This window comes from Scyliorhinus torazame, chromosome 7 (assembly GCF_047496885.1).
Source record: "Scyliorhinus torazame isolate Kashiwa2021f chromosome 7, sScyTor2.1, whole genome shotgun sequence".
NCBI lineage: Eukaryota > Metazoa > Chordata > Chondrichthyes > Carcharhiniformes > Scyliorhinidae > Scyliorhinus > Scyliorhinus torazame.
The window spans coordinates 48,321,344-48,336,771 of NC_092713.1; the positions used below are offsets into that span (position 1 = coordinate 48,321,344).

The following is a 15,428-nucleotide window of genomic DNA, read 5'->3' on the forward strand; positions in this document are numbered from 1 at the left end:
CAATACCCGGGAAAAGCATGCTAAGGACAATTTTATGGTTTTGTGCTCCCAGTAGCAAAAATCTCCTTGTCAGGAATACAAGTTACCATTCCTGTGAGCTCCTTTTTGTGCCTGTTCCCTCTTTCTGAGCCCATGTTGAGATATGATTCTATGAATGCTGATGGCCCTTCAGTAAACCACCCAAGTGACTCTTTCTCATGGACGAGGTCAGACAGTTAAAGGCCAGCCTTGCCAGGCCTTGCATTGTTGGTGGGAGCACAGCAACAGCTGGCGCATACTGGTATCAGATAATTGCTAAGAGGCGCTGTACAGATCCAGGATATGTGCTGACTGATAGAAGTCTCTTGTGACAATGAAACACCTCATCACTTTCACCATCAATCTCTCCTGATCAAACTGTCCGTGTGGAGTTTGCACATTCTCCCCGTGTCTGCATAGCTCTCACCTCCACAACCCAAAAGATGTGCAGAGTAGTTGGATTGGCCACACCAAATTGCCCCTTAATTGGGTAAAAAAAAGTCTATCCTAATCAGTAATTATCCCTCAAACAACATCAGCAAAAACAGATTATCCAATCAGATTCTTATTGCTGTTTGTGGGATTATACTGTGTGCACAATGACTTCCCATGTTTCCTACATTCCGAACAGTGACTACGGGCGTGATTCAACTAGACAAAAACAGAGTCCATTTCAGGTGGGTTTAGCAGAGTGTGTGCCTAGAAAGATACCACCATTGCCAGGTTTTTTTGGCCTTGGTGTGGAACATTCCGACGAGCTCAGCTGACCAGTGCATGAAGAGTACTCAATGATCGGGGCGCCATTTTTAAAGCCCGCCTGATCTTTAAACCTCCCTCATCGACCCCACCTGGGCCACAGCATCCTACGTACCTTTTATGGGGTCCTCAATTCCCCCACTCACCCCACCTCTTATGCGCAAGGCACCCCGGGCCTGGCACCGGGCAACCTGGCATGCGGGCACCTTGGAACTACCAGCCTGCACCCTGGCAGTGCCACCTTGGCACCCTGGAAGTGCTAGGGTGGCACTGTCAGGGTGCCTGTGTAACAGTGCCAAGGTGCCAGGCAGGCAATGCCAGCAAGAGTGCCAGGGTACCACCATTCTCAGGGCCGACCACCCAGGGGTCTCTAATGGCCTGGGAACTCCCCTCTCCCCCCTGGTGGTGTTATGCCTGGTCTACGTTTGTGTGGACCGGTGCTAAATGGTGACATGGCGAGGTCTCCCGGGCGTGGCTGGAGAATAAGGCGCAGACATATTTGATGAGCTCACTTAAATGTGCTAATCTGGATCTCGCCCAGCAGGGGCGTTTGGAGAATCGCAATCTCGTGAGAGACCTCCCGTCACCAAGCCGTGCTCGACGAGGCTGGTAAATCGTGCCCAACAATTCAGATATATCCATGTAAGGTTGATTTTATCTAAAACTCAACCCATGGGGCGGGATTTTGTACCCCGCGTTGTGAGTTTGCGGTGACGGAAGCAGCCCGCCATTGGCCGGATCATCCAGATCTTCCCACTGTCAATGGGGTTTCCTGTCGCTCGCACTCTCTGCTTCTGCTGTGGGAAACCTGCAGCGGGGGCAGTGTGGGGGACTGGGGCTCGCTGGCAGCGGGACCGAATAACCTCTTTATCCCTGCCTCATCCTAATTCCAAGCATAATATTTCTTTCCATACTGTGTAGATCCAACACTAGCTGAAATGAAATATTATAGGAGTGACAAAATCAGCCACTCCCCTTTTTATATCTGGTGGGAACGGCCAGAAAATCCCGTCCATGATTTTTGGTTTAAAATGTCAGAATTTTTCAAATATATCATTGCATATCTCATGTAAAAGCTGATTGTAGGTTTGCAGGAATCAAACCTCCCGGTTGCCCGGCTCCCGTCCACTTCCCTGCGAACTCTTTACACACTCACTGCAAAAGGTGGCAGGTAGGAAACACTGTCCGGGGAAGCACTGGTTTTGATCAGCTTGTCTGCCGAGACCTGCTTGAACTGATACTCTGCTAATATCACCATTGCGGACCACCCAAATCACAGCGCCCTCTGAGGAGGGACAGCAACCAAACAATTTGCTGCACTGGGACTTGGAACTAAACAGCGCAAACAGTGCGACAATGGAAGACCGGACCTCCCCCAGGGTACACCCATATCTGTCACAAGCCAGGGGCTGCTGCCCAATCAGTGCACTCACCTAGCCAATCCGTGTACAAAATGCTGGTGTGGCCACAAATCAAACATGCAAATAAACCCCTCGAAATTATCCTTTGGTGTGGCAAGGTGGCACAGTGGTTAGCACTGCTGTCTCACAACGCCAATGACCTGTGTTCAATTCTGACCTTGAGTGACTGTGTGGAGTTTGCATTTCCCCCCACTGTCTGCGTGGGTTTCATCCGGGTGCTCCGGTTTACTCCCACAGTCCAAAGATGAGCAAGTTGGGCGGATTGGCCATGCTAAATTGTTACTTAGTGTCCAAAACATTAGATTGGGTTACGGGGATAGGACGGGGTGTGGGCCTAGGTAGGGTGCTCTTTCAGAGGGTCGGTGTAGACTCTTCTGCACTGTAGGGATTCTATGATGATTATTGGTGTAAAGGTCGACCTTGATGGGAACATATGGGGCGAAATTCTCCCGAAACGGCGCGATGTCCGCCGACTGGCGCCCAAAACGGCGCCAATCAGATGGGCATCGCGCCGCCCCAAAGGTGTGGAATGCTCCGCATCTTTGGGGGCGAGCCCCAACATTGAGGGGCTAGGCCGACGCTGGAGGAATTTCCGCCCCGCCAGCTGGCGGAAACGGCCTTTGTTGCCCCGCCAGCTGGCGCGGAAATGACATCTCGGGGCGGCGCATGCGCGGGAGCGTCAGCGGCCGCTGACAGTTTCCCACGCATGCGCAGTGGAGGGAGTCTCTTCTGCCTCCGCCATGGTGGAGACCGTGGCGGAGGCGGAAGGGAAAGAGTGCCCCCACGGCACAGGCCCGCCCGCGGATCGGTGGGCCCCGATTGCGGGCCAGGCCACCGTGGGGGCACCCCCCGGGGCCAGATCGCCCCGCGCCCCCCCCCCCCCCAGGACCCCGGAGCCCGCCCGCGCCGCCATGTCCCACCGGTAAGGTAGGTGATTTAATTTACGCCGGCGGGACAGGCAATTTATCGGCGGGACTTTGGCCCGTCCGGGCCGCAGAATCGAGCGGGCGGGGGGGGGGGGGGGGGCGCCAACCGGCGCGGGGCAATTCCCGCCCCCGCCGAATATCCGGTGCCGGAGATTTCGGCAACCGGTGGGGGCGGGATTCACACCAGCCCCCGGCGATTCTCCGACCCGGCGGGGGGTCGGAGAATGTCGCCCATGGTTCCCAAATGGATGTAATGTGCTTTGGGGGGGGGGGCAAGATTATTTAATTAATTAATTCTAGTTTGTACTTTCCCACTCTTCCCCCCCCTCTTCCCCTGGCCCCCACCTTCTCTATCAGAAGGTGAGGATCAGTGAAGAGCAGCGGGAATGCCTGATCTTTGGATGTCGGGAGAAAACGTAAGCAGCCAGGAGTGGCAAACCTGACTGATTTTCCTGCGGCTTAGCTGAACAGGGCTGAGCTCAGCTAAATTAGCAGAGATCCTAAAAGAATCCAGGATCCTCAGGCCTATGTGTTTACCTGAAATGGTGCCTTTCCCTCAAGGTCCCCCACATCACGGCATATTTTAATTTTACCTCTGACCAAGTGTGACTTTTTTGATTATTGCCCTGTGAAGTGCGGGATGATTTACAAGTTAAAGGTGCTGAATAAATGCCAAATTGCTGCTGTTTTATTTTGGCATGAAGTCCAAGAAAAGAATCAAGTCTTTCCTTATTTATACTTATTTCCCCCCCCCTTTGATCATTGTTGAGATTTTCCAGAATCAGTAAACAGTCAGTGGTGAAGTGAAATGATAAATTATTGAATAATAATGTTCAGTGTTCAAACTTGATCTTCAGTTAAAAAAAAGCTAAACCTGCTTTAATTTAATGTCTGCGTTACCTTACGTCAGTGGAAAGTCAACGGTGCTCATAAAGCTGTATTTAAATAAAACTAATTATTCTCTATTTAAGCTAGTGCGTGCTTAGAGAGGGTAAGTAGCAAATTGGATTTTAGGTAAGAACTGGAGTCGTGGTAACAAAATAATTGACAGACTCAAGCAAAGTGATGGGAATGGGGAAACACATCCCCAGGGGGTATGGGAGTTGGGGGGGGGGGGCGCAGGGGGGTTGATGGGGTGGAGATATGTCACTTTTAGAGGCAGGTAGTACAGACAGATCAGTGAGAGAAAAAGAACAATGAGAAAAAAAACAATCTGAAAGAGGACACCAAGCTGGCTGTTCAAGGGCAGGGCATTAAATGGAACAGCAGTAATTGTTGGAATGAATTGCAGTTTGCAAAACATTAGTGTATTTTTTAATTATGCAATCTTGCATTGCTTTGGTCACTCTCTTCATCACCCACCTCCCAACCCCGACTCCTGAACGTTCAAGATTAGTGCGCTGTCATTAGCTATTAACTGTCCCACCCACTAAATGTCAATTCTCCATTTGTGACCCCCCCCTAGACTGTGAACATTGGAGGTTATGCAATTTTAACTATAATTTTAACAGGAATCACTGGATAGTATTCACTGCCGTTACCATTGTAACGTAAATGCAGGCTGAAATTCCAGTGGGGCAAACCCAAAGTCTAAGATCTCAGTGGTTCAAGTTATTTAGTGTTACCTTCTATTCCGAAGAACTCTTCATCCTGACCTTAGATACAAGCAAGCGCCTGATTGATGCATGAACGCTTGCCCAGTGATTTCTCAAACAATTTCATTCCGCCTCCCTTGTCCAACCTGTTCTTCTTCAATATTTGTTACTGTTGAGGTTTCATTGCTGAATGAATGGTTTAATGGGCTTTGAGTCAGCCATCTGCAAAATTGCCTGTTTTTCTTCAGTTTATGGAGCCTCCTAATCCCCCGGTAATCCTAATCCAAGCATATTGTTTCTTTCCGTACTGCAAAGATCCAACACCAGTTGAAATGAAATGATAGAGAAGTGATCAAAAGCAGTCGCTCCCCCCCCTTTTTATATGTAGCGGTGTTTGATTTAGCAATCGTTACCTGGGTAGACTGGATTACTTTAGGCCCAGGGCCCATTCTTTGTGTGTTTTTAAGTGTTACATTTAAAGAAGGGACTGGCAGCGTTGCTCAGTGATTTGATAACTAGCTGTTACACGGACCTTTGCCTGAACCCATTTAAATGATCATCTGTCTGCTCCAGTTTAATAACCTTTGCTTTGTTTATAAGTGATGTTAAACCTTGTTTTAGTTACTTGTCATCATATAATCTGACACCTCATCTATCTGTACTGGAGATTAGTGCTCATAAAGTAATAAACCGTGCTCATCGGTTATCCACTGTATGAACATAAGGCACGGTTTAATGGTTCTGCGGACCTCACTCATTCTTATGGACGATGGTGTCTTGAGCAGCTTTTTTTTTCAACTTAAATTTTATCCATTTTAGACGGGTGCAAGCAAGTGTGCGGAGGTGTCAATCTGATAGATTCAGGACGTCTGGCTGATTTATCCTTAAAGCCCCTGAGAAGATGGAAGGTAGGACATTTATCTAGAAAATTTTTTTTTTTTTAAATCCCAACTCTTTGGGGCTAATAATTTGTAATAATGTGCTGTACAATCCTGAATGTTTCAAATCTCTTGTACTGTCCACCTTCCCCCTCCCCTGGAGATGAGTGATTCACAATCTATTGCATTTCGAGTAGCTGCTGTAGACTTTAAACTATCAGCCTTGGGCACTTTCACGCATGAACCGGCCTTGTGCCTAACTACTGTGCAGTAAGAAATTGGTTACCTGGCACTTTCAGACAGATTGTGAATCTCCTCTGATGAAAGTGCTTAATGCAGCGAATATGTCAGTACGATAATACAGCCCAAACCTACTGTAAAATTCCAAAGGATTTTGTTTGTTGCTGATGGTTTGCTTTGAAGGGGAGGTCGGCTGAGTTTCTTTGATGCGTTTCCAAACCTTCTTGAATTTGGCCTTTAGAAATAAACCTCACTGTGTCAAAGTCCTGAAAACTGTCATATGAGAGCAAAGGAGAAATGTTTCTATCTGATTTTGTCTTTGAAATGTTATTTGTTATGGCTCTTGTCTTGAAGGCTACTTACTGGACCCTGGCCATCTTTCTGGCCCTGATTGTCAGTACAATTGCTTCATCCCAAGAGGAGACCTGGTTTCCAGTAAATAACCCACAATCCAGAGAGACGCTAGCACAGGAGAAGAAAGTTCCCTTCAAGAGAATTTCAATGGAGGGCCAAGGACTTTTGGAGAGTCAAGAACCCCTGGAGCATAAGACCGATGAGAACAGGGAACTGCCAACACAATCTGTCTGGGGTGCTGCCTATTGTAAGTATAGAATATATCATAAAACAATAATGAATGAATATTTGATCAAATGGAAGTAGGTTTAGCTTGAAAAAACAACTTTAATTTATTTAATTTTCTCTGAAGGGAAAGCATTTTCAAGGCTAAGGGCTGTGATGGTTTATCATGGACTCTGGGCATGGTATTTGATTACAGATAGACTCTGGTATCTGCTTAACACTTGTTATTAATACTACAGCTAAACAGTTTACAGAGGAGGCATATTGCTCATAGATGTGTTATTCCAACTTCTCTCTCAAGAATCGAACACCGACTAATGTCAGTAGTACATCATACCCTCCTGTTAACCCTTTAAACTATAATGGGGAAAAGGTAGAGGGGTTGAATAGCTCTTATAGAGAGCTAGAATGGACATAACGTGCTGAATGACCTTCTGTAACCATTCTATGATTGTATGATGATTTTTGAACCTCTTTCATTACAGGCAGCATGGTAGCACAATGGTTAGTACTATTGCTTCACAGCTCCAGGGTCCCAGGTTCGATTCCGGCTTGGATCACTGCCTGTGCGGAGTCTGCACATTCTCCCCGTGTCTGCATGGGTTTCCTCTGGGTGCTCCGGTTTCCTCCCACAGTCCAAAGACGTGCAGATTAGGGGGATTGGCCATGCTAAGTTGCCCTTAGTGTTCAAAAAGGTTAGGTGGCCTTATTGGGTTATGGGGATAGGATGGGGTAAGGTGCTCTTTCCAAGGGCCAGTGTAGACTCGCTGGGCCGAATGGCCTCCTCCTGCACTGTAAATTCTATACCATTTCCTCGAAGAAAAGACAATCAACTTGAACTCAAACTATCATCGGCACATCTCTGTAATTACCTGCTGGACGATGCACAAAAATTGATTTGACTTCTGGCTAACTTTCCTTTATATGTAGAAGATGCTTTCCCTTCACTGGTCATAGCCTTTTCCTCTGCCAGATAGATTGTCTTGAATTGAGAACCAACCATCTGAAGAATCATGAGGGCGAACATTTACTCAGCAAGGTGGCGTATCAAGTACTCCTATACAGAGGTCAAAAGATATATTTTAGGGCTCTTAAAGATAGTTTTAAGGGCTATCTTTTGATTTTCAGGGGCACCTTTTTAGTCACCAACTTCTTTGCAGGGTGACGTAGGTGATGATTTGGTATTCACTTTCGCCGTCAACGAGAATGCAGGTGCAAAATCTCATGAGAATCGGGAAACTCAATTCTCTCCAGCGAGATCATGTCTCCCATTTTTCCCTTCCCTCGCCGATGACGTAACAAAGTTCCTGCCCAGAAAGAATGGGTACCTCATTTAAATACATTTACAGCTGAGGTGATCCCACCAGGGGTGTCAGGGTACGTTTCGCCCCCGGTGGGAAATGGACTTTCCTGGGCAGTGCCCTGACACTGCCCCATGGCACAGTTGGTAGTGTCAACCTATGCCAGGGCATTGCCAGGGTGTGTCCAGGGGGCAGCCCCATGGAATGGGCTCCCCTTACGTGTGTTGGGAAGGGCTGATGCCTGTGAGGGGGGAAGAGTGTCCCCAAGATTGCAGTTGTGGTGGAGAGGGGGGGATTGCTCCTGAGATTGCAGTAGTGGGGAGAGCCCCGATGCTTGAGAAGGGAGGGGGTGGGGCCCGATGTCAGCATTGGGGGTGGGGGTGGGGGAGGTGTCCCGATGTTGGCGTTTGCAGAGGGAGGGTGAGCCACCATGCTTGGGTTATGGTGGGAGTTCCTGATGCTTGTGAAGGGAGTCAGCTGTAACTGTGGGGGTTGGGAGTGTGTGCTGGGAGACATTTACTTTCTGTGCTGATCAGGGGCCCTTTTTTCCCCCAAAAATATACTTTATTTATAAAAGCTATCATAAACATTACAGAACATTTCGAATTGTCTTGACTGTACATTTCCATCAGAGTTACACATTCCCTTGACTTTCTTCCATTCAATTTTGATAACCTTACACACATATCGCTCTTTACGTTACAATTCCTTCTTAAACATTTACATTGTCATGTTTCTTTTATACATTGGAGTGTTAATGACCCAGACCGAGGGGGGTTTACACTGTTACCCGCCCCTCGGTGTACATTTGCTGGTAAGATCTTACATAGTGGTCTTTCCCCATTGCGCCTTGGCGGGAGCTACCCCGAGCTTGAGTGCGTCCCTCAGCACGTAGTCCTGGACCTTGGAATGTGCCAGTCTGCAACACTCGGTCGAGGACAGCTCTTTGCACTGGAAGATCAGCAAGTTTCGGGCAGACCAAAGAGCGTCTTTCACCGAGTTGATGACCTTCCAGCAGCAGTTGATGTTTGTCTCGGTGTGTGTCCCTGGAAACAGTCCATAGAGCACAGAGTCCTGTGTCACAGAGCTGCTCGGGATGAACCTTGACAAATACCACTGCATCTCTCTCCAGACCTTCTTTGCAAAGGCACATTCCACAAGGAGTTGGCTGACCGTCTTATTTCCCCCACAGCCACACCGAGGGCAGCGTGCAACGGCGCTGAGCCTTTGGGTGTACATGAAGACTCTGATGGGGAGGGCCCTTCTCACCACCAGCCAAGCCAGGACTTGGTGCTTGTTTGTAAGTTCTGGTGAGACGTTCTGCCAGATGACTCTGACAGTCTGCTCAGGGAACCGTCCAACGTCCTCCACAATCTGCTTTTCCCTGAGGGCCCTTTAATGATGGAACCCCGATCTCTGTGGAGACGGCCTTGCTGGCTCTATCAGGCCTCACCCTGTCAGACTGATGGCATAAACCCCACCAGCTCTTTTTTTCTTTGTGCCTGAGAGAGATTTGCCCTCTCAGCAAGAGAGAAATTCAAAAGAGCCTCCTTCAGCTCTGAGTCCAAAACAAAACTAAAACCTGGAAACAGTCTCACAGAGGCATGAACATTCCAGAACGGCCGCCACCAATCAGCATACAGTCCGACAAATTAATAGTTAATTGGCTGACAGCCGAGTGCATCAAGATGAGTCATCACCAATGTCAGCACATCCTGCTGGACTCCTTTTTAAAAAAAATTAAAGGTGACGTCCATCTTAAAGGCATTGGTCCTATTAATTGTGCAGGTACAAAAATTATAAAAGCCAAAACAAAAGCTAATAAAGGAAATAAACAGGGTTTCAACAGACGATCTTTACAAGATCTACAAGCTGGTGTGCAATCAGAGTCTGGCACTCTGAAAAAATATGGGAAAATTCTGCCCGCTGTAACATTACTGGCTTGGGTCACTGTCTTTGCGGAGTCTGCACGTTCTCCCCGCGTCTGCGTGGGTTTTCACCGGGTGCTCCGGTTTCTGATGTGTTGGGTATGCCGGGTCTGCAAGGACTGCGTTTACTGCAGCAGTGAGAGAGACAGGCTTCCAACACTTGAAGAAATGCAACTCGATTTTATTGAACTCTTAACTATCATACATACTTTAACTGTGGGTTGACACTATGCTGACTTGACTGGAGACCTGAGGCTAACCTGACCAGACTATCTTACTACCACATGGTGCATGTTCTAGTTGCAGCTCATGGGCTCTGACTGTCTGAGGCTGGATCCCAAGAGAGTGGGAAAACTAGTGTCCTCTGGCTTTATAGTAGTCGTGTCCTGTCTGGTGATTGGCTGCTGTGTTCTGTGTGTTCACTGGTCATCCTGTGTGTCAATTACTGCCTGTCTGTGCACCATCATATACCTGTGAGTATATTATGACAGTTTCCTCCCACAAGTCCCGAAAGACATGCTGTTAGGTGAATTGGATAGTCTAAATTCTCCCTCTGTGTACCCAAACAGGCACCGGGGCTGTTTAGCACAGGGCTAAATCGCTGGCTTTGAAAGCAGACCAAGGTAGGCCAGCAGCACGGTTCAATTCCCATACCAGCCTCCCCAAACAGGCGCCAGAATGTGGCGACTCGGGGCTTTTCACAGTAACTTCATTTGAAGCCTACTTGTGACAGTAAGCGATTTTCATTTCATTCATTTATGTGACCGCGAGGGGATTTTCACAGTGACATCATTGCAGTGTTAATGTAAGGCTACTTGTGACAATAGAGATTATTATTATTATTACATATATGTTGAATTTTTTTCAAGGTTTCCTTCATGTTAGTGTGACACTAGGAAGCTTGAAGAAACAAAGGGGCGTTAGTGGGTCTGTCCAGAGATCTCTGAAGGCGGAAGGGCAGGTTAATTGGGTGCTGAAAAAGGCACAGGGGATACTTGCCTTCATCAATCGAGATATAGATTACAAAAGCAGGGAGATCATGTTGGAGTTGTATAGAACTTGGGTGAGGCCACAGTTGGAGTACTGTGTGCAGTTCTGGTCACATTATAGGAAGGATGTGATTGCACTGGAGGGGGTGCAGAGGTGATTCACCAGGATGTTGCCTGGGATGAAACACTTGAGAGGTTGGATAGGCTTGGGCTGTTTCCGTTGGAGCAGAGAAGACTGAGGGGCGACCTGATTGAGGTGAACAAAATTATGAGGGTGGATTGGGTGTAGCTGTTCCCCTGAATTGAAGGGTCAGTCACGAGGAACACAAGTTTACGGTGAGGGACAGGAGGTTTAGAGGGGGGGGGGGTGAGAGGAAAAACTTTTTTACCCAGGGGGTGGTGATGGGTGTGGAATGCACTGCCTGGGAGGGTGGTTCGAGGCGGGTTGCCTCATATCCTTTAAAAATGCCTGGATGAGGACTTTGCACATCATAACACTCAAGGCTATGGGCCAAGTGCTAGTGAATGTGATTAGGTAAGTAGGCCAGCTGTTTTTCACGTGTCAGTGTAGACTCAATGGGCCGAAGGGCCTCTTCTGCTCTGTGGGATTCTGTAGACTAGAAAGCACAAATACCAAATGAAAATAGCAGCTCATCCAACATTGAGCCAAGGATTACTCAGGTCAAATCGTATGTTAACCATGATGCTAGATTTAAAAACTTATTTTGCAAAATAACACCTTTATTTGACAACACATAGATTGTGAAACAGTTGTTCAAAACCAGTACAGAGAAAATAATGTGAGGTGGGTAACTGCAGTTTTGTTTGAAATTAAAGTTTTCATTAATACCAAAAGTATCAAATACTTATCCAGTGAGACTATTATTAAACCTTTTACTCCTCATGAAAATTCAAGTTGTTCACAATAATGGCACAATTTTTTCCAAGATAAAAAGAAACTTGAGCTTTTGTCTGTCAATCATTTTTTCAGCATCCATCATTACATCTCTTCTTGTTCCTCAACTTCCATGTCATTTTTAAATTCATGTTTTAGAACATAAGGACTAGGAGCAGGAGTAGGCCATTTGGACCTTTGAGTCTGCTCTGCCATTCAATGAGAATCATGGCTGATCTTTTGTGGACTCAGCTCCACTTTCCAGCCCGAACACCCCTTAATCCCTTTATTCTTCAAAAAACTATCTATCTTTATCTTGAAAACATTTAATGAAGGAGCCTCAACTGCTTCACTGGGCAGGGAATTCCATAGATTCCATGAAGAAGTTCCTCCTAAGCTCAGTCCTAAATCTACTTCCCCTTATTTTGAGGCTATGCCCCCTAGTTTTCCTTTTTGTTTACCTTCTGTTACCATCAGAATTGTGGACCAATAGAATCTTATAAAATCAGAAAAGTGATCTCAGCATTTCAGATTGTCAGGCAGTTAATGACAGTAACAAATCCGCACTAACCACAGAACATGACCGTGACCGTGATCAGTATGCCTACAGTGCAGAAGGAGACCATTCGGCCCATCGAGTCCACACCAATCCTTTGAAAGTGCATCCTACCTAGACCCACTTCCCGCCCTTTACTCATAACCCACCTAACCTTTGGACACTAGGGGGCAATTTAACATGGCCAATCCACCTAACTTGTACATCTTTGGACTGTGGAAGGAAACTGGAGCACCCAGAGCAAATCCACGCAGACACGGGGAAAATGCGCAAACTCCGCACAGCCACCCAAGGTTGGAATTGAACCTGGGCCCCTGGCGCTGTGAGGAAGCAATGCCAACCACTGTGCCACCATGCCGCCATTTTAGTGAAGCATGTACATCATGCTTCACTAAAAAAAAGGAAAGGGTCACTGCCCATGGACTACTATTGCCTGCTTTATTATCATCACCTAAATGCGATTCCCCACCCACCAGCACCATCAATTGGTATTGAAATGTGACGGCCCTCCTCTCCACTGGTTGCTGCCCTTGTTCTCGATACTGTCTGCTCCTCCATGACTCCTCCTGGTCTTGTTTCTGGTTTTCCAGCCGCCTCTGTTCTTTTGTTTGTTTTTTCTCCCAGGGCTCAAGCCAGTCCCGGAGCGTGTTGAAAGTTCCAATTGATCGTCTTGGATAATTGATCCAGCTCTGTCGGTGATGTATTCCCTATCTCTTGCCTTTGCTGCTCCTTCAATCGCAGCTTCATCTCTGGAGGAGCAGTAAAAGTGGGAATGAGGGAATCTGCCATGAGATGAGCTGGAGCAGCAGCATGGGAGAGCCAGGGCCTGTGCATCTAGCCCTAACCCTAATATGGTCAGCCTCGATTGGTCAGGCGATTTTAAAACATTGCTGACTGTTCACAATCTTACCTCTGCCTTCAAGTTATTCAGACATGATATCCTACAATATAGTCTGGAGTGGACCCAATGCTCGATGCCAATGAGGAGAGGAGGGATACCCTCTTCCTTAGGTTGGGCTGCAGACTCAAGCCCACCCTCTTGAGCAGCGCCTGAGGGGGAGGTGGCTTAAATCCGTGCAAATCACAGTTTTCCATGGACCCGAAGGCGCGGAGCACGAACTTCACTACCGCCGCCAGTGGGGGGCTGGAGCATGGCATTGTACTTGGTGCCGAGCAACTTTTGCATTACCCGCTATTCTCCACCAATCGAAATTCTAGCTGCTGGAGACGGGAGGTTGAGAATTCAGTCCATTCTTACCATAGGATTCTTTGGTCCTGTACATAGCGTATACTGGGTGAATGGGCATTGAAAATCCACGGGTTGGCATGGGGGTTATAAGGAGCCAAGGGGTAGGTGGTGGCCATGAGTTAGTATGGAAGTTTTTTGAAGTTACCTTTCAAAAGGTTCCTGAATCCAGATTATGGTTCTCAACGAGTCTGAGATCGGTGAACTTTGAGTCATGGAGAAGCTGGCCCGACTCCATCAACATTGCAGGAGGCTAGGAAATGTCTACAACTGCTAGGAGCTGGTTGGGTCAGGAGTGCAGAGTGTGGCCTTGCTATTCGCACCCTTATCCCATGCCAGTGAAAATTGGGGATGCTGGGAAGGGGGCCGAGAGTCCCAGGATCTGGTCCTGCCCACCATTTTTAAATTGCTCTGGAGACCTTCCAAATCTGCTGCAAATTTGGACCCTTCTCCCTGTTTCTCTCTCCACAAATATACCAGCCCTCCTGAGTATTTCCGACATTTTCTATTTTTATTTTTTATGTACGTGACCCTGGTGAGACCACATTTGGAGTATTGTGTAGAGTTCTGGTCACCTCATTATAGGAAGGATGTGGAAGCATTGGAAAGGGTGCAAAGGAGATTTACCAGGATGCTGCCTGGTTTGCAGGATAGGTCTTATGAGGAAAGGTTGAGGGAGCTAGGGCTTTTCTCTTTGGAGCGGAGGAGGGTGAGAGGTGACTTAACAGAGGTTTATAAGATGATGAGGGGGATAGATAGAGTGGACGTTCAGAGACTATTTCATCGGGTGGATGTAGCTGTTACAAGGGGGCATAACTATAAGATTCAGGGTGGGAGATATCGGAGGGATGTCCGAGGTAGGTTCTTTACTCAGTGAGTGGTTAGGCTGTGGAATGGACTGCCTGCTGTGATCGTGGAGTTGGACACGTTAGGAACTTTCAAGCGGTTATTGGATAGGCACATGGAGCACACCAGAATGACAGGGAGTGGGATAGCTTGATCTTGGTTTCGAACAAGGCTCTGCACAACATCGAGGGCCGAAGGGCCTGTTCTGTGCTGTACTGTTCTATGTTCTATGTTCCAGCATCTGCAATATTTAACTTTTGTACAATTCTGTGTTAATTATTGTTACAAAGCAGCTGAATCATCTGATCAAACTTAGCTATGTAAGGAATACCCATGCTGCAAATGAAGAGAAGCCAAAGTTCTGTACTAATTTAATATTCCACCTTCCACAGATGAGAATGTAACTTCAGTTCGTCCTGAAGAGCTTGCGGAGGATCTGCGAAGCCGCTATGAGCGATCCCCAGGAAGTTCACATCAAGGCGGAAAACCATCAAATGGCTCACGCAGAAATAGGCAGAGAGGCAGGAAAGCCAGAAGGGGTAATCAAGGATGTCATATCAACAGCTTGAAGGTCAAAGTTGGAGACCTGGGGCTTGGGTATAAATCAGATGAGATCGTACTTTTCAAATACTGCAGTGGAAACTGTCCACGCTCCCGGTCAAACTACGACCTAACATTGTCTAAACTGCTAAAAAAAAATGGGATCCTTTCTGGTAGTAACGCGAAGGTGATCAGCCACCCATGCTGCAGACCAAGCAAATATGAAGATGTAACCTTTCTGGATGTGCAAAACCAGTGGCAGAGAGTCAAAAGGCTCTCTGCAGCTGAATGCATGTGTGTGGGATGATGGACTACGTCACAAGGAACTATTCAATTACTTTGAGGAACAATGTACCAGGCAAGGTACCAAGGCTGTACAACACTCTCTTTTGGAGATCACAAGCTGGTGCTTAACATTTGAGCACTAGGAGGATATGGGGGGGGGGGGGGGGGGGGGGGGGCCTGTACTTCAATTTGTGTGAGTCAGAGGGGTAACTGATTTGAATCAGTTGGATCATGAACCAGACTTAGTTCTGGTCTGTGCTGCTCCTTTGTTGAAAGTTGCAAATCAACCAAAAGGAATCTGCTATTGAACCTGTTTTTTGGTCGAAAGATAAACAGTGACTTCAGGCTTTTAACAGTTCAGGAGTACATGACATCCCTCAGGTTAAAATACTGCCAAGAGTTCACCATGTTGGAAAGAGAGAAACGGAC

The 15,428-nt window shown here is 47.3% G+C and overlaps 1 protein-coding gene across 1 annotated transcript in view; it reads left to right on the top strand.

Annotated features, from left to right (window-relative positions):
* The window catches only part of LOC140427278 (uncharacterized), an 85,513-nt gene extending 70,400 nt beyond the window's left edge, over positions 1–15,113 (top strand). Inside the window, exons 2-4 of the mRNA XM_072512858.1 lie at positions 5,536–5,624; positions 6,189–6,435; positions 14,567–15,113. Coding sequence (XP_072368959.1) covers positions 5,536–5,624; positions 6,189–6,435; positions 14,567–15,021 — 791 coding nt within the window. The 3' untranslated portion in view covers positions 15,022–15,113. The remainder of the gene's footprint in view (positions 1–5,535; positions 5,625–6,188; positions 6,436–14,566) is intronic.
* The last annotated feature ends 315 nt before the right edge of the window (positions 15,114–15,428 follow it).